Consider the following 25,862-nt stretch of genomic DNA (forward strand, 5'->3'; position numbering starts at 1 on the left):
TACAGGAACATTTTTTGTATCTTCTTTAGTGAAGACAGAAGCAAAATATTTGTTCATGCGTCTACCATTTCCTTACTATCTACTATTACTTCCCCATTCTCACTCTCTAGAAGACCAACACTCACATTACTTACTTTTTTCGTTTTTAAATACCTGTAGAAACTCTTGCTATCCGTTTTAGCATTTCTAGCTAGCATCCTCTCATACTCTAATTTCTTTCTCCTGATTAACCTTTCAGTCATTCTCTGGCTTTCTTTATGTTCTTGTAGGTTTAAAAACACAAAATCAATTGTTTATTGATCAATACCCCTAAATCCTGAAATTGCCACAACTGCATTAACTCACGCACTCACTCACACACACACACGCACTCACTCTGAGCGAATAGGGAAAAGGTTGTCTTTTTCTAAGGTAAAGCCGTGTTACATCTCACCTCTTGGTAGGAGACGCTCTGGTCTCTCCCCCATGGTGATCGCACAATCGCCCAGGACGTGGCGACTTCACACTTCCTTTGTTTCAGAAGAAGACACGCAATTCTGAAATGTTTTAGGATAGATGTAGGATGGGTTCAATTGACACCTCTTAGTTTTGAAGACTTCCCTTTTGGCCCTGTCAGACAGTTTGATAAGGCCAAAAAAGGCCAAGCCTTTTTCTTCAGTGGCCATTTTCGAAGCAATGTTCAATTTTTACCAGAAAGGTTCATTTCTAAAAGGCAACTTCAGTTTTTATAATTCTTCAGACTTTATTCATAATTGTATTATTGCACTTCTTGTGTGCTTGACAAGTTCCATCTTCACATTGAGGACACCCTCCAAACAGGGCAACCATAAGGTGCTGAGGGCCATCTGCAGCATCATTGTTTTCTACCACAGTCTGTAACCTCAGGCCCAAAATAACCCTCACTCTACCATAACCATCAAGCCAAGGGATCAATTCTGGTTCAACAAGGAGTGCAGAACATGCCAGTTGCAGCACTGAGCATATCTAAAAATGAGGTGCCAACCTGGTAAAGCGATAACAAAGGACTATCTGGATGCTGAACAGTGGAAGCAGCATGCCACAGAGACAGCAGATCAAAGCTCCATGTCCCTTCAGGTCCATGAATGGTGTTGGACAATCAAACAACTAACAAGGAGCTCCATGAACATATCCGTCTTCAATAATGGTGAGGCCCAGCACCTGAGTGCAAAATACAAAGTTGAAGCATCTGCAACAAACGCCAGCCAAAAGTACCGAGTGGATGATCCAACTCGGCCTCCACATATCACAAGCCAGTCTTCTGCCAATTTGATTTGCTCTACATGATATTAAGAAACAGCTGAGTGCACTAGATGCAGCAAAGGCTAAAGGACCTGACAACATCCTGGCTGTAGTGCTGAAGACTTGCGCTCCAGAATGCCCCCAGCCAAGGTGCTCTAGTATAGCTGCAACACTGGCACCTATTTGACAAAGTGGAAAGTTTCACAGGTCTGCCCTGCCTGCAAAAAGCAAGACAAATCAAATTCTGACAGTTACCGCCCCATCCATCCACTCGCAATTTTTTTTTATCCATTCATGGGATGTGGGCATCACTGGCAGGGCCAGCATTTATTGCCCATTCCTAATTGCCCTCGAGAAGATGGTGGTGAGCTGCCTTCTTGAACCACTGCAGTCCATCTGGGGTAGGCACACCCACAGTTGTTAGGAAGGGAGTTCCAGGATTTTGACCCACCAACAGTGAAGGAAATGCAATATGGTTCCAAGTCAGGGATGGTGTGTGGCTTGGAGCAGAACTTGCAGGTGTGGTGTTCCCATGCAACTGCTGCCCTTGTCCTTCGAGGTGATAGAGGTCATGGGTTTGGAAGATGCTGTACAAGGAGCCTTGGTGCATTACTGCAGTGCATTTTGAAGATAGTATACACTGCTGCCACTGTGCGTTGGTGATGGGAGGGAATGAATGCTTGTGGATGGGTTGCCAATCAAGCGAGCTGCTTTGTCCTGGATGGTGACAAGCTTCTTGAGTGTTGTTGGAGCTGCACCCATCCAGGCAAGTGGAGAATATTCCAACACACTCCTGACTTATGCATTGTAGATGGTGGACAGGCTTTGGGGAATCAGGAGCTGAGTTACCCGCTGCAGGATTCCTAGCCTTTGATCTGCTCTTGTAGCCATGGTATTTATATGGCTACTCCAGTTCAATTTCTGGTCAACGGTAACCCCCTGAAAGTTGATAATGGGGGATTCAGTGATCATAATGCCATTGATTGTCAAGGGGAGATGGTTAGCTTATGTCTTGTTTGAGTTAGTCATTGTTTGGCACTTGTGTGGCACGAATGTTACTTGCCACTTATCAGCCTAAGCCTGGATATTGTCCGGGTCTTGCTGTATTTCTACACGGACTGCTTCAGTATCTGAGGAGTTGTGAATGGTGCTGAACATTATGCAATCATCAAAGGATCCCCACTTCTGACCTATGATTGAAGGAGGATCATTGATGAAGCAGCTGAAGATGGTTGGGCCATCAGCGAAGTAACAGTAGGTGCCACTGACAGTGCTGTCAAGTGGCACTTACTCACCAATAACTGCTCACCGACACTCAGTTTGGGTTCCACCAGGACCGCTCGACTCCAGACCTCATCAGAACCTTGGCTCAAACATTGACAAAAGAGCTGAATTCCAGATGTGAGGAGAGAATGGATGCATAGGACAACAAGGCAGCATTTGACAGTGTGTGGCATCAAGGAGCCTGAGTAAAATTAAAGTCAATGGAAATTAGAGGAATAATTCTTCACTCGTTCTAGTCATACCTAGCACAAAGGAAGATGGCTGTGCTTGTTGGGAGACAACTGTCTCAGCCCCAGGACATTTGCTGCACGAGTTCCTTAGGATAGTGTCCTTGGCCCAGTTGCTTCACCTTCCTTCCACCATAAGGTCACAAATGGGGATGTTTGTTGATGACTGTACAGTGCTCTGTTTCATTTGCAACTCCTCAAATGAAGCAGTCTGTACGCGCAGGCAGCAAGACCTGGACAACATTCAGCTTGGGCGTCTCCATTGACTAGAAACTTAACTGGATCAATTAAATAGATAGTGTGGCTACAAGAACAGGTCAGAGGCTAGGAATTCTGCGGCAAATAATTCACCTCCTGACTACTCATAGCTTTTCTACTCTCTACAAGGCACAAGTCAGGAATACGACAGAATACTCTCCACTTGCCAACACTACTCAAGAAGCTCGACACCTCCAGGACAAAGCAGGCCGCTTGACTAGCACATCATCCATCACCTTAAGCATTCACTGCCTCCACCATTGGCACATAATGGTTGCAGCGGTTCAAGTTCAAGAAGGCAGCTCACCACCACCTTCTCAAGGGCAATTAGGGATGGGCAATAAATGCTGGCCTGGCCAACGATACCCACATCCCATGAATGAATAAAAAAAAAAGTGTGTACCGTTTACAAGATGCACTGCAGTAACTTACCAAGGCTTCTTCAACAGTACCTTCCAAACCTGCAACATCATGGACAAATGCAGCAGGTGCATTGGAACACCACCAACTGCAAATTCCTCTCCAAGTCACACACCATGCTGACTTGGAAATATGTTGCTGTGCCTCCATCATCGCTGAGTCAAAATCCTGGAACTCCCAACCCAACAACACTGTGACAGTACCCTCACCACATACCCCGTAATAGCTCGATTGTGCAGCTCACCACCACCTTCTTAAGCACAACTGGGGATGGGCAATAAATGTTGGAAAATCCCACATCCGACGAATAAAAAAAAGAGACCAATTCTATTCAGGACTGAGGGAGAAACTGCACCATCAAACTGGTAGAGAATCATGTGTCAGCAATATGATCAGTTCGTGGGTTTGCAGTACTTGAGTCCAACCATTTTATTCAATCAAATCTCATTCCAACTTTTAAGCAAGGAAATAACATAAAACAAAGACTTGAAAGACTTGTATTAATATATAGCGCTTTTCACGACCACCAGATGTCTCAAAGTAGTTTACAGCCAATTGAGTACTTTTCGAGTGTAGTCACTGTTGTAATGTTTCATCTGGGCATTCAAGTTGCTGTCCAGCTACTACAAGTGGGACAAAAAAGAATTGCATGTGAATCTCTATCACAAATTTGTAATACTCTCCAAAGCAAGATTTATTTTCTGTACTGTTCAGGACCACCCTGTGGTTTCCATGCTCTTGTAGTTAAGATTTGCTCTTTCTCTAGCCACGAGCTTTAGCACTCCTTTTGCCAATGAAGTACCCAGAATGCACCAGGAATCCCTGGTGAACTTAAAATAATACTTAACTTATGTTACAGGTTTGACTACATAACAGTTCTTCTGATTGTTCCAATTTTGGGATGAATGGTCCACAAGAAAATCACAGTACAAAGTAAAGTTTTCCTGGCTTTATTCAGAACACAATTACAGATGAATAAGGGCATTTGGCCATTTTAATTTATCCATCTAATGTCCTCCCACTGCAAGCATCCAACCATTTTTTCTTGCCTCCACCCTCTATCTGGAAATTTATTCCGTATGTTTTATAATTTTTGTGTGTTGTTGATATCAATTCTAAAATTAACATTCACTATACTCAACTAGTGTCCTGTAGTTTCATTTAAAGTACTAGTCTGTGTATCTTTTCCTATACCCTTAATAATCTTCTATATCTCTAAGATCAGCTCCCAGATATCTCCTTTCCAGGATATAAAGCCCAAGTCTCTCCAGCATTCTCTTATCACTCAGATTCCTGACACTGGGAATGAACTTTGCGGTTCTTCTCTACCCTGTCTCCAGAGCTTCAATGTCTGCCAAATTTCATGGTGACCTGAGCTGCACAATGTTCAAGGTGCAGTCTCATCAGAGCACAATGCAGCGTGATCACTACCTCCTCTGGTTTATATTCTGTTATTCTGACATTGTCGTTCAACATCCTGTTTGTGATGGCATCCGCGGCTTGCAAAATTAGTGGAGTGTGTGCAGACCGTTGTCTGAACAGATGACTTGTTGAATTCTGTCAGGTGCACTGACTCTGGTTTCAAAGCTTTTTTTTTAAAAAGACATTCCCGAACTTGAAAAGTGAAATTAAAATAACTTCAGGGTCCTGGGGACACAGAACTGTTGGAACCAGATAAGCCAGAGTCATTTGTCCAGAGGCATGTGGCTAGAGCTATCCAAGCTCAGATTACAAGATTGGAGCGTTCAAGCAGGGTGCAGGCAGTGTTTCTTTGCAGACAAGCTGCAGAGAGGGAAAACTGATTCTAGGAGCTGGCCACTGGCAAATACAAGTTGCTGCAGCTGCTTTCAGTGACTGGTGGAGCTATGCCACCAAGGCTGTTGTGAACAGAACTGGGAAGGTTTGGGACAGTGCACCGTTTTTGGTGGAGATTGTACCCATGGATCTCGGGATTGAAGAGGAACTGTTGTCGGATGAAAATTGGTGACTGCATCTTGGAAGAAAAGAGCTGGAAATCTGCCTGAAGTGGTTGAGTTTTGAAGACCTTTGTGGCTGCTCGATGCCATATTTGCTGAGTAGAGTGCCCAGTAAATCTGAGAGATCTATCTTTGGTGTATCTGATAATTAATGTGCAATCTGTAATATATATATATATATATATATATATATATATATATATAGACTGTGATTTGCCTGTTATTTCATGTTTAATTTATGTTGATATTGGTTTGCTTGTTAACATAAAAGTTATAAAAGTGAAATCTTGTCCATTTGTTTTTTAATTGGGGTCATTTGGTAAATTCAGCTCTTTTGTGCTGTTGATCTCCATGGGGATCATAACATATTGGCTTTGTTAATTGCTACTCTGCATTTCTTGGACATATTTACTGTCATCTACTAAGAATCTTTTTTTCCCCCAAAAACGTACTTTATTCATAAAAAATTTGCCAAAAAATACATTGCAAAACTGTTCAAATTTCACATTTTGGAAAGTAGAAGAGAGATCGGATTCCTTCGATACAGAACATGAAGTTTCTCACAACTCTTGCCATTCCATTTTTTATGCAATGTTCATTTGGATTCCACAGCAAAAACATTTTTGGTGCATACAGCCAGAGAGGTTTTGCACAGGTTCCAGCCCCTCACTTCACTCTGGTGGGAGGGTCTTACACAGTGGCCTTTCCCCATTGAGCCTTTGCAGCAGCTGCCCCAAGCTTTAGTGTGTCCCTCAGCACGTAGTCCTGGACCTTGGAATGTGTCAGTCTGCAACACTCGGTCGAGGACAATTCTTTGCACTGGAAGACCAGCAAGTTTCAGGCAGACCAAAGAGTGTCTTTCACCGAGTTGATGGTCCTCCAGCAAGAGTTGATGTTTATCTCAGTGTGCATACCTCGGAACAACCCTGTGTTATGGAGCTGCTCAGGATGAACCTCGACAAAAACCACTGAATCTCTTTCCATACCTGCTCTGCAAAGGCACATTCCAGAAGGAGGTGTATGATGGTCTCTTCCCCACTACAGCCACCTCAAGCTCAGTGTGCAGAGGCAGAGAGACTCCGGGCGTGCTGGAAGGATATGATGGGGAGGGCCCTTCTCACCACCAGCCAAGCTACGTCTTGGTGCTACTAAGAATCTAGGGTCTCTTTCAGCTTCATTCTTAGCCATTTCAATACCATTCATGGGATATGCTCATGCATTTTCCTTCCTGTTGGCAGCACTTTACGTTAGTCAGCAGTAAATTTCATCTTCCATTGCTCTGCCCACTCACACGTTCAATGCATTCTTGTAATTTCTGAACTATTCCCTTTTGATTTCACTTACATCCTTGTTTGATATTATCGGCAAATTTTAGCACTTGGCATCGAGTTTCTGAATCTAGATCCATTTATGTAAATTAAAAATAGCAATGTTTCCAGTACCAAGCCCTGAGGGAGCCCACTCAGTACTTGTCATCCAACTTAAGTCCTGTAATGAGCACTCATTGTGTCCCATCCTTCAAGCAGTTTCTTATGCATTCCCAAGGTTCATCTTAACACATTACTGTATATAAGTTTAAGATAAAATGCATCTCTCAAAAGACAGACAGACCTGAGAACCTTTCCAAACTTAAATTTTTACATTTTTACAACAGTGTATGGTTTATATTTATGCCTCTACCTAAACTACATATTGTGACAATATCATGAAATTTGTTCAACATGTCTTAATGTGATATACTTCATCGGGAACAAGTGGTCATTTGAGATTACTTCCACCATTACTGACAAACTTGAACCGACTTCACTCTAGGTTAAATAGCTGAAAATTCACTTTCTGGATCCACCAATACATGCTTTACTGAAATGGTAACAACTTCTCTACAGGAGATATAATAGTCCAACAGTTGAACATTGCAAGACTTACCCAATCTGGTCTATCACTCTGATCAATATGTCGTGGATTTGGTTCACGTGGGGGTACACAGTAATCCTTTACAGGCGTTGTAAATTCCACAGGCCCTGTCCCTGGTAGAGGTAGCTTTAATAAGGGATAACTATAATAAATCAAAGTGAAAAACATTAAGTACGAACACCCCAGAAATATAGAGTAAAATGCTTTTCAATTATTTTCCCCTCATCATTATAAGTATTCACAAAAAATTAACTGATCTAGTACAGAGGAATCATGATTAACACAAGTTTCTACAGTAGAAAAAGGATTTTTATTAATTTGCTGGGAGGCCTTGAATACCACGAAGGCAAGACATTCATAATACTTGACATTTTCCAAGGTCTGACTCCTATGGCACAATCTCAAGACTTCCATGACAGTGTACAAGTAGAACTGTATTTATTTTCTCCTCAGATGAAAACAGTTTGTGCCTTTAAGACTCAGTTTTTTTTTTAAAAGGCACACAGTTTTTAAACAAAGAGGTACAGTGTGCTAGCAGCTGCACCTGTCCCTAGGCCACAGCAGGAGAGAGAGATCGCATGGTGTACTCTAACAATCTGACTGTGTAAAAACTAGCTGAAACCAGTTTTGAGACACATCAGCAAAGTGTGCTTACTGAAGGAAGGAGCTGTCTATTTCTTTCAGCAGAAATTCTGCAAGGAGCTACAGGCTGTGTTAATTGTCTAAGGAGGAAAAAACTCTTTGAAGAGACCATTTGTATTGCTGGAGGTAGCAAAATTCCTTTTCTTCACTTTCAATCTAAGAGTCTTTGCTTCAAGATTGACTCTCTCTTGACTGATTGTATTTGCTGGAATTCGCAGTAAAGTTTCGACTGAGAGACTGTTGGTTTTAAAATTCAAGTAGACCTACTGATGTGCTCATCGTTGAAAGAACTGTTTCATCAAATCCGCGTGGAGACCTCGAGTGGCATTTGATCATTTTTACACCATGACAGCTCACCCATCAGGAATGTAACCCACAAAGACTAACAACCCAGTTATTTATTCATTCTTAAGAAACAGCTAATTTTTAAAACATAATTTCTTTAAAAGAAACCGGTTAATCAATAGTTTTTGAGCATGTGTGAGAGAATGGGGGAGTTAGGTTAAAATAAGAAGTTATAAGGTCTTTAGACATAGGTTTATCTTAATAGTGTTTAAGATTTAGTGTTTAATAAATAGTTAATTTGTTGTTGTCTAAAGATACCTGGTGTGGTGGTTTGGACTGTTTTATTCTGGGGGTTACCAGAGTGTTTAATTTGGTAGTTTTCCAGTTCGGTGGGAAATCTTTAATAATATGCTGCGACCTGTGGTGTGATGGGACTGAACTGACAGTGCGTTGCTCCCGCCTCGGTTGTAACAACTGCATAAGAATTGTAAATGTTAGCAACCCTGCATTTCACTTCAATTTTCTTAAACAGATGTGTGATGTTGAAATGCAGTTACAAAAACTCTTGCATTTCTGACCTAACAGTGGTCCACCTTAAACATTAACTATTCTTGTGAAGTACTTCTCAAGAGCAGCAGCAAGTGACCTGTTACATCATAAGGGCTTTGTAGAATAAAAGGATTTTTTTCAGCTCAGATTCTGTCAAACAATAGTATGTTTTCACTTTAGTCAAAACTACATTGCTAAAGCTTTTCTTTATCCACTTTTGAACATATTTAGTATTCAGTATCCACTCCAAGGTCATAATTTTGTTATCTACCAAAGATAACATTCACTTGAGTAAGATGTGAATCATACTAGCAAGCTTACAAACTACTTAAAATTAAATATAAGTAAAAGGTATTTCCGGTATTTAACCAGAATAGCATTTTGTTCCTAATTCAAGTATGATAACTTCTAATTCGTCACCTCAAGTTGTTCCACACCCACCATGACAGACAAGGAAACAAATGTATACCATTAAAGTGTTATACGACACAAATTCCTCTCTGGAGAGAGGACCCAAATTGGAAAATCAAAATCTATAGATCTCAATCCAGCATAACAGGATGTATTGTATGTAGTCTGAAAGGCAACTGATGTAGAGACGGTACTATTGTACTACTAAGGCTATTTTTACTGGTCTTTCTATTTTTTTGCATTATAACTTTTATGTACTTTCATATATATATATATATATATATATATATATGTATAATATATGTTTGTATAAGCTTTTGGTAAATAAAGAGTTAACGTAAGCTGTGCATCTTACTGGGAAAAAAAATTCTGCCTATACCACTTGAGTAAACCAGAATTACTTTGGTGATCACAAAGAAAAGAACAGATATTGAAAACTAAGAAACAAGCTGTGATCAAAATATAACAGAAAAACAAGATGAGTCTCGCTGGAAATGGATGATCTAATAACAGGAACAGTTAAAGGGAAAGAAAAGAACAGATACTTAAAACTATGTAACAAGTTATGATCAAAATTTAACAGAAAAGCAGGATGAATCCTGCCGGAAACATGTCATCTAATGGACCGCAAGGTTATAATGCATTGTTTGTATACATTGTTTTGTGCATGTGATCATGATTAATGCACAAACGGAAATACTGACAAATGAAATGGCGGGACCAACCGAAACAGTGATATGTATGAACCAACCAATGCAGAGGATGAGCCACCAACTACAAAGAATAAAAGGACAGACCTGGAGAGGTTCGGTTCACGGATTTAAAGACAAAGGGAGAGACAAGAGGAGGCGCGAGCCGTCTGTGCCACTAGAGCCGCTGGAGAGTAAAGGCCATATGGACTATATGGCTGCCTTGGATATGTTACGTACTGCTTTTAGCCTTAATAAATCATCCAGATACTCTTACAACAGGTGTCCAAATTCTTATTGTCTGGTCCAAGAACAAATTATAAGCAAGATTCTAAATTTTAGCGGTTTCAGCAGCAGATGAGCTGAAGCGGGGCAGAGTTGGGCAATGTTAAAGAGGTGGAATTAGGCAGTCTTGCTGATGAACTGCATATGTGGTCAGAAGCTCACCTTGGGGTCAAATACGACACCAAAGTTGCAAAAGGTCTGGTTCAGCCTCAGACTGTTGCCAGAGAGAGAGGAATGGAGTTGATGACTAAGAAACGGAATGAAAGGCAGGGCCTGAAGACAATGGCATCGATCTTCCCAATATTTACAGTAAGGAGCATAATTAAGCAGATAGGGAACATAAGAACATTAGAAATAGGAGCAGTAGATGGCCATTCAGCCCTTCAATGAGATCATGGTTGATCATCTACTTCAACACCATTTTCCATCACTATCTCCGTATCCCTTGATGTTTTTAATATGCAGAAATCTATCAATCTCAGTCTTGAACATACTCAATGACTGAGCCTCTATAACTCTCTGGGGCAGAGAATTCCACAGATTCACCACCCTCTGAGTGCACAGATTCCTCCTCATCTCACTCCTACATGGCCTGCCCTTAATTCTGAGACTGTCCCCCCGATTCTAGACTCCCCAACCAGGGGAATCATTTTTCCTGCATCTACCCTGTTGAGCCCTGTAAGAATGTTCTACGTTTGAATGAGATCACCTTTAATTCTTCTAAACTCCAGAGAATAAAGGCCCAGTCTATTTAATCTTTCTTCATAGGACAATCCCTCCATCCCAGGAATTAGTTTGGTGAGCATTCATTGCACTCCCTCTATGGCATGTATGTCTTTTCTTAGGTAAAGAGACAAAAACAGCACACAATACTCCAGGTATGACCTCACCAAGGCTCGATAAAATTGCAGTATGACATCTTTACTCCTATACTCTATTCCTCTTGTAATAAAGGCCAACATACCATTTGCCTTCTTAATTCCTTGCTGTACCTGCATGTTAGTTTTCAGTGACTCATGAACAAGAACACCCAAATCCCTTTCCAAAGATTCTAAAGAGGCTGAGGGTAGATTATTTCCGCCGGTCAGGGAATCTAAAACACAGGGGCACAGTCTCAGGATGAGGGGCCAATCATTTAGCACCGAGATGAGGAGAAATTACTTCACTCAAAGGGGTGCAAATCTTTGGAATTTTCTAAGGGTTGTGGATGCTCCATCGTTGAATACATTTAAGGCTGGGATAGATAGATTATTGGTCTCTCAAGGAATCAGGGGGGAAAAGTAAAGTTTAAACCTAAGATCAGCGATGATTGTTCTGAATGGGAGCAGGCTCGATGGGCCAGAGGGTCTACTCCTGCTCCTATTTCTTGTGTTATTTGAAGTTCAACACTTCCCACCCTCTCACCATTTAAGAACTAATCTGTATTTCTGTTTTCCATACCAAAGTGGATAACCTCACATTTCTTGACATTTTATTCCAGCTGCCAAATTTTTGCCCACTTATTTAGCCTCTCCAAATCCCCCTTTAGCATCTTTGCATTCTCCTCACAACTCTCACTTCCAGCTAGTTTTGCGTCATTTGCAAATTTGGAAATATTACATTTAATCCCCACCATCTAAGCCCAGGACATTGCTGCAGTAGTTCCTCAGGGTAGAGAGAGTGACCTCTCTGTGGTTCTCTAGGAAGCTGTGGTTCACACTTGCAAGGATAGATAGAAAATGGTTTCAGCCCAAGTGTCAAAGAGAAGACTACACATTTATAGGACGATAGGATCAGTTCAGAAGCATTACAGATGGGTGGGCTTCACCTAAATCAAACTGTACCGTGCTCATAAATGAAGAGTGGAGACAATTTAAACTGGGAAGGCAGGGGAACAGCAATTCAAGGTTGGAAGCTAGACATCCTGGTAGGGAGTGATAAAGTTAGTAAGAGGTAGGAAATGTAGCACAATGTGTGCAAAAAAGTGAACAGAAGAGAAAACAGCAGAAGGCAGGGAAACTGAGAAAGGGAAGCCATTTGTGTCAGCTGTGGGTCAGTTGGTAGCACTCTAGCCTCTGAGTTACAAGCTTCCAGGTTCAAGTTCCACTCCAGCGCTTGAGCACAATAATCAAGGCTGACACTCGAGTGCATTCCTGAGGGAGTCCTGCACTGACAGAGATGCTGTCCATTGGATGAGACGTTAAAGCGAGGCCGCATCTGCCTGCTCGGGTGGATGTAAAAGATCCCATGACACTACTTTGAAGTCCAGGCGAGTTATCTCCAGTGTTCTGGCCAATATTTTTCCTTCAATCAACATCACAAAAACAGATTATCTGGTCATTATCACATTGCTGTTTGCGGGAGTTTGCTGTGCACAAATTGGCTATTGTGTTTCCCAAAATACAACAGTGACTACACTTCAAAAGTACTTCGTTGGCTGCAATGCACTTTGAGACATCCGGTGGTTGTGAAAAGCACAATACGAATGCAAATCTATCTTTCTTTCTTTCAACTGTGCAAGAGAAAAAGGCTAAACATATCTGCAAAATTAATGAGAAAAGTGTCTGCCCCAAAGTTCCATTCAGAAATGGTAGGAGCTTGAGGAACAAATAGAGGACCTGTATATCTAAGATAATGAAAGAAACTATGATATATTAGGATGTTGACTGGGTGGTAAATAAGAGTATAGATCCAAACAGACAGAAGGAAAAAAATGAAATCTGGAATGGCTATGCAGAATTTTTAAAAAATCTTATAGGAACCGAACCAGGCAGCCTGAGTTCAGGTATAGAAACTCTGGAAACTTTGTGGATCTCACTGAATGAGAAACATGGAAAAATATAGGTCCCCAATTTAGGTAGAGGATATAATTAGAGCAGTTTATGCTCAGTTCAGGGGAAGATCGAAGGAAGATCAATTGAAATGGGAGATTTAAATTTGCCCGAGATCAACTGGGAAAATTACAGTGGAAATAAGAAAAGTGAGCGGTTACTTTTAGACATGATTATGAGCAACTCCATGATTCAAATGGTTATATAGAAGGGGGAGCAGTACAAGTACACTGGGGCCTTGCTATAAGATGATCCGCTACAGCATGGAACTTGATACAACGCGATTCCATCTTGGTGCTTTTCATTTAAAGTTATCCTTCCAGAAAGTATTTCCATTCGTTTTCATATGTTGAACATTGTTGGAGCATAAATGCTCCATAAATGACAACCTTCCGTCAGATCGTACTTATCGCCACCCAACGAGCAGCTCAATAAACTTAAACTTTATTGTTAAACTTGTTAATTTCAGTTCACACTTTATAGGGAAATGTGCATTTAAATAAATATGTTTAATATTCACAAAACTGTGTTCTTTATTAACTGCTGGATTATTGGTTACACTTTCATTGTTACTTTAAAGATAAATTCTTGATTAAAAAAAAGGTTAGATTTAGAATCAACCAATGAGATGGCAGCATCGTGACTAATTAAGAGGCTTAGCTAGTGAAATTTTTCCATCATAACCGAAGACTGTTTTTCCTCTGCATAAATACGGGTCAAATTTAGGATAGGTCACCTATGCTTATACTGATATCCATACAAAGACCAACACAAAATCGTGTCTACTGAATCACGAAACAGAAAATCTTTCCTATTGCTGAGAAGCTGAAATAATCAACTAGATCAAAGAAGGCACTATGCTAACATCTGTTTTGAAAAGAATAGGGATCAACGCTGCATAGGGGAGCTTAAAGATGAAAAGAAGTTCAAAAGGGTGTCAATCGAGATGAAGGTGGCCAAATAATAAAGCCTGAAATGCCGACAACATACCTCTTGATAAAGCCGTATACACGTGGTTGACCCAGCAGAGAGCCGAAGGCGTACCCGTATCAGCTCCTGTTATTCAAGCTCAGGCTAAGATTTTTTTTTCAGCAAATGAATGAAAATACCAGTGTCTCAGTACAGTTTGAGCCAGAAAAGGATGGTTAGTAAGATTCAAAAATCGGCACGGCATTTCAGAAGTTATTATTAAGAGAACAATGGTCTGCAGATGATTCAGCAGCAACATCATTTCCCACTGAATGAAAGAAGTCGAAGGAGGTTACCCGAAGAACAAGTCTACAACTGCGACAAGATGGCTCAGTACCACAAAATGTTATCAGAGAAGATACTTGGGATAAGAAACAACGCCGACAAAACGTCTGGCATTAAATAGATAAAGCAAGGTAGACAGTCCTCCTTTGCTGCAACAAAACTGGTCAACACAAGATGACTTCACTCGTCATCAGAAAATTAATCAAACTGCGCCACTTCCATCGTCTGAACCTAAAATCACTACTATGTCACTACACAAACAGCGCCAAAGCCTGGATGACGTCATCAATTTTCGAAGATTAGTTCCATCATGAATTCGTACCAAATGTCAGAAAGCATCACAAACTACCTTGGAAGGCCATTTGCCATTTGAAAACTGCCCTGCACACCCACCATCAGAGAACCTGATAAAAAGAGATGTGAACATCAAATGCATCTACCTGCCGAAGAACACAAATTCAAAAATTCAACCCCTTGACTATGGCATCAAATCAACCTTCAAACATAATTATAGAAGATAACTGATCAAGAAAATGGTGGACAGTGTGACAACCTAACTGAGGAAACTCAACATGAAAGAGGGAATCTACATATGTGACCATGCCTGACAAGAAGTGATCATCAACTGCATCAAAAACTCCTGGAAACACCCCCTGGGTGCTGCATATGAGATGGAAATCAACAGTGAAAAGGAGGAGGATTTTGAAGACTTCACTGAAGAACACATGAAATTGTGGACACATCAGATTGTGGACTATAATGGATTCAATGCTCACGATCTAAACAACGCAAGAGCAAGAACTTGGAGCTGAATTAGATACTGAAGACCTCAATGTGTGGCTGAAAATCAACGACCAAGAATCTACCAACAAGACGATGACAGATGATGAAATATTGATCAGTGTAATAGATTCAAACCCTCAAGATGTCCAGAAAACTGAAAATGACAATGGTAATGACGATGAGACAAAGCCACTGCCACTATCCGATATAGTTATCCAAAAAGAACAAAGAACAGTACAGCACAGGAACAGGCCATTTGGCCCTCCAAGCCTGCGCCGATCTTGATGCCTGCCTAAACTAACACCTTCTGCACTTCCGGGGCCCATATCCCTCTATTCCTTTCCTATTCATGTATTCGTCAAGATGTCTCTTAAACCCAGATCCCTATATACTGCAGCAATCTGCAGTGACTCTCCATGTAAATAATCTGCATGCCAATGTGGACAACTTCACATTTTCCCACATTATACTCCATCTGCCAAATATTTGCCCACTCTCAATCTATCCATATCTCTTTGAAGACACTTTGTGGCCTCCTCACAACTTGATTTCCTACCTATCTTTCTATCGTCAGCAAATTTGTTTACACTACACTTCGTTCCTTTATCCAAGTCATTAATATAGATGGTAAATAGTTGATGCTCCAGCACTGATCCCTGTGGCACTCCACTGGTTACAGTTTGCCAACCTGAAAATGACCCTTTTATCCCAACTCTCTGTTTCCTTTTAGTTAGCCAATCCTCTATCTATCACCTATATCAGCTCCAATGCCATGAGCTCATATCTTATGTAGTAACCTTTTATGTGGTACCTTATTGAACGCCTTTTGAAAATCCAAATACACATCTACTGTAAAAATACACAGACCTGAAACATCTGTTTCTCTCTCTCCACAGATGCTGCCTGACCTGCTGAGTATTTCCAGCACTTTCTGTTTTTATTTCAGATTTTCAACATCCACAGTATTTTGCTTTTATTACACTACATCTACTGGTTCCCTTTTATCTACCCTGCTTGTAACATCCTCAAAGAACTCTAATAAACTTGTCAAACACAATTTCCCTTTCATATCCACTACCTAGAAGAATCACTGAGATAGTTGGAAGCCAGCGAAAAATCAACTGCTGCAAGTGTGACACAATTTCAGAACATCCTACATCTAGCAAAGGAAACGGCAAGGAGTAAATGTAAACATGGTTTCATCTATAATGTGGTCTCAAGATATGGTTCCCGTGGACTGCATTATAGTGGAGTCCCAGTGTACAGCTAAGATGCAATGGTCAGGAGTGCTGGATACACTTAAATTCAGAAATCAGCTAGCTAGCAACAACCACAATGCGGTGCGCGAAATAAATTTGCAATTAAAAAAGAATATTGTGCATTTGTATAGTGTCTTTCACTATCTCAGGATGTCCCAAAGCACTTTATGGCCAATGAAATACTTTTGAATTATAGTCACCGTTGTAACGTGGAAAATGCAGTAGCCAATTTGCACACAGCAAGTTCTATCAAACAACAATGAGCTAAGTGACCAGATAATCTGTTTTAGTGATGTTGGCTGAGGCGTAAATCCCCATCTCTTTTTCAAAATAGTGACGTATTTTACATCCACTTGACAGGGTAGATCGGGCTTCGATTTAGCATCTCATTTGAAACACAGCAACTCTGACAGTGCAACATTTCTGCAGTCAGCCTAGATTATACACGCGAGTCTTTGGAGCAGGATTTGGACCCACAACTTTCTGACTCAGATACGAGAGTGCTATCACACAGCCATGTCTGACATCTTAAAAAACTGCAACAGAAAGTGCAAGTAAAACCTTTTGATCTTCAGAAGGCAGACTTGAAGGATTAAGAAAACAGCAATGAATGGAAAAATAATACATACGTGGGCACAGTAGGTACAGAGGCTAAGTGCAATATAATGAGACATAATAAGGAGGCTGCAGAACAAATACAATCCATCAATTTAAAAAATGCAGTAGAGGAGGTTAAGAGATCAATGTGGCCAACAAAGGAAGCAATGTGGCAGAAAAACGATCTAACATATCTTACATTAACTATATAGCTTAGAATATGATTATTGATTAGAATGAGTACAAGATAAAGTTTGAAGCTAAGGAATTGATTAGGAGAACAGAAGTAGAAAGTGAGAGCTGGGCTGCAATAAATATACAAAAAGAATGTAAAAGGTTGATAAATCTACTCAAGGAAAAAAGTGACAAAGCAAACAATGATACCAGTGTGACACGCCTGGGTGTGATAAAAATGACTAAGGAATGGCAAGATGTCTTTAATAACTTATTTCTGTTACAAATCAATGAGGATAAGTGGACATAGATTGACGCTTAGACATGAAAAGGTGAATACACAGTTAAGTTGCAAGAGCATAACAGCCTGCACAAAGAAGCAGTGAAAGAAGCTATTAATTTTAAAAGAGTGAATAAGTTTTTGGCAGACAGGTTTAATTAAATGATATCAGAGAAAAAGTATATTAAGAATGTGACTGTGGGGATGGAAAGGGCCTTTACTAGCTCTTTTCAGTTGTATATTCCTAAACTCATGATTGTTAAGTACATCTAATGAAGAGACACGGTTAACCATGGTTGCTTGAAGCTACCTTACTTTCTCTTAGGTGTTTATGGAGGGAGTTTGTGAGCGTTTCCTAAAAATTGTCACAGAACATTTTTAACCCGCTTTTAGCCTCCTCCAGTATTACCATCAGTTGCACACCATGGCATCTAATGGATAAGGTGAGAACTGAAGGGCTTTTCTTGTTTTCTTTTTGTATGTTCATGTGAACTGATGAAATCATTCAAAAAGGTATCTTAGATGACCAAGCAATCTTAAATGCTACACTGAAATTGCTTTTATGTTATCTAGTTACAAAACTAAAAACACATTGAACCACACATGAATAGTTCTCTTGTGCTGGTGCTGTGACATTCTCTTCACTCTGCATGTGCAATGTGAAGGAATCAGTCATTAAGGTAACTCAGCTTTTGCATCATGAAGTAGTAGGAATGTTCTGATGCTGAACCAGCTCAACGTGTTTACAACCACAACAGAGGAAGCTCTGATATCACAAAGAAGTGGATCTCCACTAACATGATCATGTGGAGAGTGGCACAAGTTTATATCTGCCACAAACATTCCCACTAATTTTTTTTGTATGCACATGTGATTTATTTAAGTGCGCAGCCTCTTTTTTTTTGCGCCTCTGGGCACGTGGTAACTTAAGGGAGCCAACCTGTGCGCAGCGTACATGGGGACTTTTGGGTTGCTGCACAACCGTATGGCTGCGCAGCTCACAGTGAACATTGTCTGCCACGACCATTGACAGCATCAACGTATGGATAAGCATCTTGAAGAAAATTAAGTAGACAGAAGAGGAGAGCAATTGCATGTTACATAAACTCATGAAAGTTGGCCTAATACTGATTTTTTTTAAAAACCTAACTATTTCTGAACTTGTATGAGTCCCTTCCCTCGCATAAACATTGTATCAAACTGGACATTAAGAAATATATTAACTATAAATCACTCTTTGTCCAGAACAAGAAAAATATGTTGAAATAAAGATTTTGTTACCAGTTCCCAGGGCAAATAAATTATAGATAACATTGCTCAACTCAAGATAACACATAAAGCAGACAAGACCTTTTGTAGCTGAAATTCTATTACTCATAATATACACTGTTACAAGAAAACAATGCAACCATTATGAAACACTTCTGTGCCTTTACATTTCTCAAAACTTTCACTAAATTAGATTCGTAGACAAGTCAAGTATAAGGAAGGAAGGAGCGTTTACTTGTTTCTATCTCAGACAGCAATGAGAAATATATTTGTCATTATTTCTATATTGATTATATCACAGGTTTCAATATAAATTGCTACACTAACGAAGGGTTACTGTACTTTCAGATTTTGGCCCAAATACAGTCTAGACTCAACAGTAACCTCTGCTTTAGCCAACAGTTCTGGCAGTTTTTGTGGCCATCTTAAACAAAGATATCATAAATACACAATGAAACTTTTGCAATGGAACTTGCCAATGAATGTCCATACTCAGCTCAATGTTGCAGGCTTAGGGCGGGGAGGGGGTGTAATGCTGAGGTGGAAATCATAGTTATGCTATTACTTTTAATATCACACAGTTCCACACTGTTATACTTATTCATTACATCCAATCGATCCAGTCAAAACCTCCACCAGTGACATACATGCAGTTGCCAGTACCTTATATTAGTACTATATCACTCAAGATTTTCTTTCTGTACACAAGTTTGGAAAGACAAAATCTACAATCGTAATAATTTTACACAACTCAAATGGATATAATATGCCCCTTATTTACTGAAATCCTAGCAAAAACATTTAAGTTACAGTTCAACAATCCATTTTGATGCACCAGTCCTCTTTAGATCTGAATATACAACACACAATATAACTTAAATAACAGAAAATGCTGGAAATACTCAGCAGGTCTGGCAGCATGTGTGGAGAAACAGAGTTAACGTTTCAGGTCTCTGACCTTCCATCAAAAATGGCAAAGGTTAGAAATGTAATAGGCTTTGAGCAAGTGCGAAAGGGGAGGGGAGAAGAACAACAAAAGGGAAGGGGGGGTGATAAGGAAGAGGGCAGAAGAGATTAAATGACAAAGATGTCACAGAACAAAGGCAAAGGGAGTGCTAATACTTGTATGAAAAGACAAAGCATTAGTCCAGAGAGAGTGAAGGTAAAAGAGACAATTGGAAATCCCATTGGAGAGAAGAGCAAAACCTCTTTAAGGTAGGCATCCCTGGAAGAGAAGTGGTGGCGAATTAAAACACTAAAAAGGACTCTCTCTGGACTATTCAAAGAAAAATAGGGTATTCTCCTGGGTGTTTTGGCCAACATTTCTTCATCAACAAACACCACTAAAACATTGCCTATCTTTATTTTAGTGGCTGTTTGCTGGAGCTCACTGGGCATAAATTCAGTGCTGCACATGCCTGTAATAATAATTCATTGGATTCAACTCAAATTTATGTATGGAGATTCTTTCTTTAGCATTAGAACATTTGACAATTACATGATATCTTTAGGAGTGCACTGTGCAGATCATATCATAAAATGTCATGTTGTCACTAAGATTCCAGTGCTCAAAAACAAAGTGGTGGCATGTAAAACGTTCTAACTATATGCATGTGAACAGGAAAATTCCCAGCATTTCAATTACATACTTTGTCTTTCCAAACTGGAGGTGCACCGGGAGGGTATTTTGAGCTGTATAATGAATTAAGAGCAATGCACCACAATATTAAAACATATTGGCTTAGGAGTAATTTTCCTATAGCATTTGCTACCAATATACTACAAGCCTAGTGACAGCACTGACATAAATGAATAACACAAGTGCATGAAAAAGAACAAACCCATTCATTGTATTGACATGATACCACTAAGATACATTTGCACACACGGATATCCATATTTTAAATATAAATTAATACAGAAATATAAGCATAGTCATTTTATTGGTAATTTACTCAGCAACATTTTGGAATGGAATCGCACTCATCAAGGATCCTCTGAAACACTTCTCCAATTGTACACCGAGCATCAGCATGCAGCAGCCTGACACCAGGTGCAGCATGGCCTGACAGTCAAGTCTATTCTGCCAAGAATGGTTCAGCCTCTTACTCATAGCACAGTTTCAGCTCCCGCACCAGTCACTCTTATTGCCTCAGTGAGATTACTAATTTAGAATCAATGTGTGGAATCTTCCTGGTCCCACAGAGGTGGGTTTGAAGGCTGGACCAGGAGCAAACTTGCAGATTAGGGTGTCAGGTCAGCAGGCTGATGCATACCCAACTCAGAGCGATCTTGCCAGAGGAAAGTGAATACAGGAAGCGGCTACATATCTGGCAATGGCAGAGAGCCAATAACTAATAATTAGGGGCCTGTTAATGGGTTTAGGGAGGACTCCATCAGGATCTTATGCATTGGAGCAGCCTCCTGCTGGGTGAACAGGCCAGGGGAACATCAGAGCCGGAAGCTGCATACCCTGGCAGGAGAGACCACACTCAGCTCAAATGATTCCTCCGGTGGGGTTTCCCCTCCGCTCCGAGAGACCTACCAGCTTCATTCCGCATCATTTTTGAATTTGATGCAAACCTGCGAGGGTGCCTCCATTTTAAGGCTCGCACTCTCCTTGCTGCCTGAGAAGCGCCCACCTCTCCTGGTGGTGCTGCCGGCCTTCCGCCCGCTGTCCTTAACTGGATGGGGCTCCTTGAGACAGTGTCTTAATTGGCCACCTCCAGGAAAATCACACGTGGATGGGAATCACAGACCATCAAGGTTGGAAACAGCATTTGTCTCTGATGGAATAATATTTTCAAAGTCAGTAAGATGCCGTCCTTAGTGTGTTAAATTGTGGGAAATTCTATGCTATGGGCTGATGGCCACTCAGAGCTAAGTATAAGACTTGGCTTAAAGGTGGCACTCATGCCTCTGAGTCAGAAGATTATGGATTCAAGCCCAGCTCTCAAGACTTTAGCACACAATCTCGACTGACACAGATAAAGATGGTACTGTCTTTATAATGAAATGATAAACCAAAGCCCAATTTACCCTTGGAGGTGGACATAAAAGATCCAAAATTCTACTTGAAGAGATGGGGAGTTCTCCTGGTGTCATGGCCAACATCTCTCCCTTTTCATCAAAACACTTTATGATGTCCTGAGGTTGTGAAAGGCTCGAAATAAATCCAAGTTCTTTCTTTTTCATTTCTTTCTTTGGTTGAGACTGCCAAGACTTATTTAGCATACAGCTAGAAGAAATGGTTTACATCCATCAGAAAATTTGGCAACCCAATGTTCCACACAATGTTGCCCTTCTCTCCCACCCCCTAAAAATGTAATTTTTAGTTTAATACTTGCTTCTGCAGAGTTGGAACACACCGAATGCTCTAGCTTCCACTGAAACCCAAAGCTTGCTAATCATGTCTGCGCACACTAAATGATGCAGCTCCTGTTCTTGTACAGTACTGCCCTAAGTTTCAGATGAATCCAAAGCACACAACAGCATACATCCACTGTGACCTGCCCAACATAAGTAAGGTAATATTGCTTAATACAATTCACTCTGGCTAGGTTGTAACAATGATATTAAAGAGAACATTGCTCAACTAGACAGGTACTTTGCTCTGGCTATAGTTCAGAATTTTCTGAACCAGAGTTTATTTTCCTCAAATAAACAGGAATGGTACCTCTTGACTTGGAAAAATCCCCAAACTGGGGAAATAAACTCAACTGAGTAAATAATGCAGTTGGAAGTGGAAGGCCAGTGCTTTATATAAAATAATTAATCACAGATTGAGACTTCTGCTCAGTCTTTCAAGCTATACATTCCAAGACCCTGTTTGGCTTTTTCACCTCTGCTCACATTATGCTGACAGGTTAATGGTTTCCTCCACCATAACCTCAGGTCCAACATTTGTGTTGTTTCCTATAGATTATTCTTGTGATCTTCCTGATTAAATATTCTTATAGAAACTTGTATTTATATACTGCTTTTAACATAATAAAACATTCTGAGGCACTTCACAAGAGCATTGTAAAGCAAAACTGAACACTTAGCCACATAAAGTGATATTAGTGCAGATGGTCAAAAGTTTGGTCAAAGAGGTAGGTATTATGCAGCATCTTAATGGAAGAAAGAGAGGCACAGAGATTTAGGGAGGGAATTGCACAGCTTAGGACCTAGGCAGATGAAGGCACGACTACCAAGGGTGGTGCAATTAAAACTGGGGATGCTCAACTATAATAATGGAAGATGTTTGAATTTCCAGTTCCATACTTCAATAAGAAACTACACCAGATAAACTCCTGTCCTTTACATGGTTGTTCCTCCCACTTTGTTTCTTTTTCCATTTTCCATTGCAGTTGACCCTCTGGGATTTGTCAGAGTTCTTCCAATCTTCAGTGAAGGCGTACTTTATTTTTTCTATATTTATTTCTTTTGGTTGAAGTATATGATTTTGAAGAATTAAGTTAAATTACTTGAGTTTTTAATTATACCACTGCTGACAAAGGTAGGAATTTTATAATAGGATTTTACCTGCAAAAACGCGGTTTCTAAATTTTGCAATATCAACTTTAAGAAGACAAAGGGCGTAGTTTCTCATTAAAATGAATTAGAATTACTATCACTCCATTAAAGTTGCAACAATATTTAATTTGGGAACAGTCCACAGGAAAAAACACAAGATCTATGTTCTTTTCTTGGTTTTGTTTCTTATTTTTATGGAATTACAAGAAAGGGAATTTTCTTTTTTCAAGTTTTGTCAGAAATCAAATCTTGAACTGTGCTTTTGGTTTCCCTTCACATAATCACTCCCTTACCATCATCTCTTTAAAGTGCTCAGAGATGTCCACAAGGGCCACTATGAAGTGGAAATCACTGTTGTGGAATTTATTTGTATTTTTCCTTCCCCATTAAACAACCAATTTTAATTTGGTTATATAGAGATGTGCAATCCCAATATGGGCCAAAGTAGAAGACATAGATTTATATGTAATTTCTCACCATGTTAACAGGTTTCCTGGGTAATTATCTGCAAGCAGGTGCCTTTCAGTCAATACTTGTTTACAAGCCAAATCATAGGAAACCTTCTGGTGACCTCTGTACATAACATCCATGGACTCCTTTTCAGTTTGAACACGAATTCTCAAAAATTTAACAAAACAAAAGTGCTCTCAACATAGGACAGATGGGGCAGTGGATTTAGCATTGGAGTGCCATATGGCATCACACACTCAGGATATCTGAAGTATGCCTATATTAGCCCATCAAAGGTTTTTCTGGCAGCACCCTAGCCACATCAGGCTCCTCCTCTTCTGAGGATGAAGAGTGGTCAGCATATTCATCCTCCTGTATCGCCATTCCCATCTGCAGATCAATTTTGTGCAAGGTACTGCAGACCATTACCATCCTCAACACCCTTGCTGGTGCACACTGAAGGGTGGCCCCAAATCTATTCAGGCATCTGAATCATTTTCAACCACCCAATGGCTTGCTCAATGACTGCCCTTTTCTCGTGTGGCTCGGGTTGTACCTTTCCTCTGCATCAGTAGTAGAGGTAGCCCTTATCTCCAAAATGCCACCTCCACTCACTTTGATTGGAGGTACAAAGATCTGTGGAGGATGTAACTGTTGTAGAAGGAAGGAATCAAGGGAGCTTGCAAGATATCTTGCACAGACATGTGTCAGGCAAACCCCCCATCAACCAAGACTGAGGCACACATTATTTCGCCACATGAACATTAAAACTTAAAACTGCAAGCCTTGACTGGAAGGACATTTGCATAGTATTAGCAATGATGGAAAAATGGGGACCCAGTCATTGCTTCCTCAATACACAGCAGAAGCAGTCAGACCAGTTTTAGTCACATAACTAACTGGCTGTTGCAGAGAATTTAAACTTCCAACAAAAGATTTTGAACGGAGACAAAGCCGTGTGCTTATGGAGTAAAGATCTCTCCTGGAACTGAAGCAAAAAGACCTCGCTCCTGCCTGCTTCCATCTCCTTCCCACGGAACTGAATCTTGCAAAAACACATGAAACTCAAAGAGAGAAAGGTTTCCGACGTGAACACGGTTTTAAGACGACGACTGGGCCCCAATGAAAAGCAAGACTACTTACAAAAGGACTACAGTGAGCTCAAAGCACCATAACAAGATATTGCCTCAAACCCCTCTCGATCATATTTTCCTCTTCTCTTGGCTGTTCTTATCTGCATGTTTTTTTAAATTCATTCATGGGATGTGGGCGTCACTGGCCAGGTCAGCATTTGTTGCCCATCCCTAATTGCCCTTGAGAAGGTGGTGGTGAGCTGCCTTCTTGAACCGCTGCAGTCCATGTGGGGTAGGTACACCCACAGTGCTGTTAGGAAGGGAGTTCCAGGATTTTGACCCAGCGACAGTGAAGGAACAGCGATATAGTTCCAAGTCAGGATGGTGTGTGACTTGGAGGGGAACTTGCAGGTGGTAGTGTTCCCATGTATTTGCTGCCCTTGTCCTTCTCGTTGGTAGAGGTCGCGGGTTTGGAAGGTGCTGTCTGAGGAGCCTTGGTACATTGCTGCAGTGCATCTTGTAGATGGTACACACTGCTGCCACTGTGCGTCAGTGGTGGAGGGAGTGAATGTTTGTAGATGGGGTGCCAATCAAGTGGGCTGCTTTGTCCTGGATGGTGTCGAGCTTCTCGAGTGTTGTTGGAGCTGCACCCATCCAGGCAAGTGGAGAGTATTCCATAACACTCCTGACTTGTGCCTTGTAGATGGTGGACAGGCTTTGGGGAGTCAGGAGGTGAGTTACTCGCCTCAGGATTCCTAGCCTCTGACCTGCTCTTGTAGCTACGGTATTTATATGGCTACTCCAGTTCAGTTTCTGGTCAATGGTAGCCCCTAAGATGTTGATAGTGGGGGATTCAGCGATGGTAATGCCATTAAATGTCAAGGGGAGATGGTTAGATTCTCTCTTGTTAGAGATGGTCATTGCCGGGCACTTGTGTGGCACGAATGTTACTTGCCACTTCTCAGGCCAAGCCTGGATATTGTCCAGGTCTTGCTGCATTTCGACATGGACTGCTTCATTACCTGAAGAGTCGCGAATGGTGAACATTGTGCAATCATCAGCAAACATCTCCACTTCTGACTTTATGATTGAAGGAAGGTTGTTGATGAAGCAGCTGAAGATGGTTGGGCCTAGGACACTACCCTGAGAAACTCCTGCAGTGATGTACAGGAACTGAGATGATTGACCTCCAACA

At 40.8% G+C, this 25,862-nt stretch overlaps 1 protein-coding gene across 3 annotated transcripts in view; it reads right to left on the reverse strand.

Moving 5' to 3' along the window:
• scap (SREBF chaperone) overlaps positions 1-25,862 on the reverse strand; it is a 306,453-nt gene that overhangs the window by 203,768 nt on the left and 76,823 nt on the right. For all 3 annotated transcript variants that reach the window (XM_068031444.1, XM_068031446.1, XM_068031447.1), the window contains one exon: positions 7,352-7,481. In XM_068031444.1, the coding sequence (XP_067887545.1) occupies positions 7,352-7,481 (130 nt within the window). The remainder of the gene's footprint in view (positions 1-7,351; positions 7,482-25,862) is intronic.

The sequence above is a fragment of the Heterodontus francisci genome, chromosome 5 (genome assembly GCF_036365525.1).
Source record: "Heterodontus francisci isolate sHetFra1 chromosome 5, sHetFra1.hap1, whole genome shotgun sequence".
NCBI lineage: Eukaryota > Metazoa > Chordata > Chondrichthyes > Heterodontiformes > Heterodontidae > Heterodontus > Heterodontus francisci.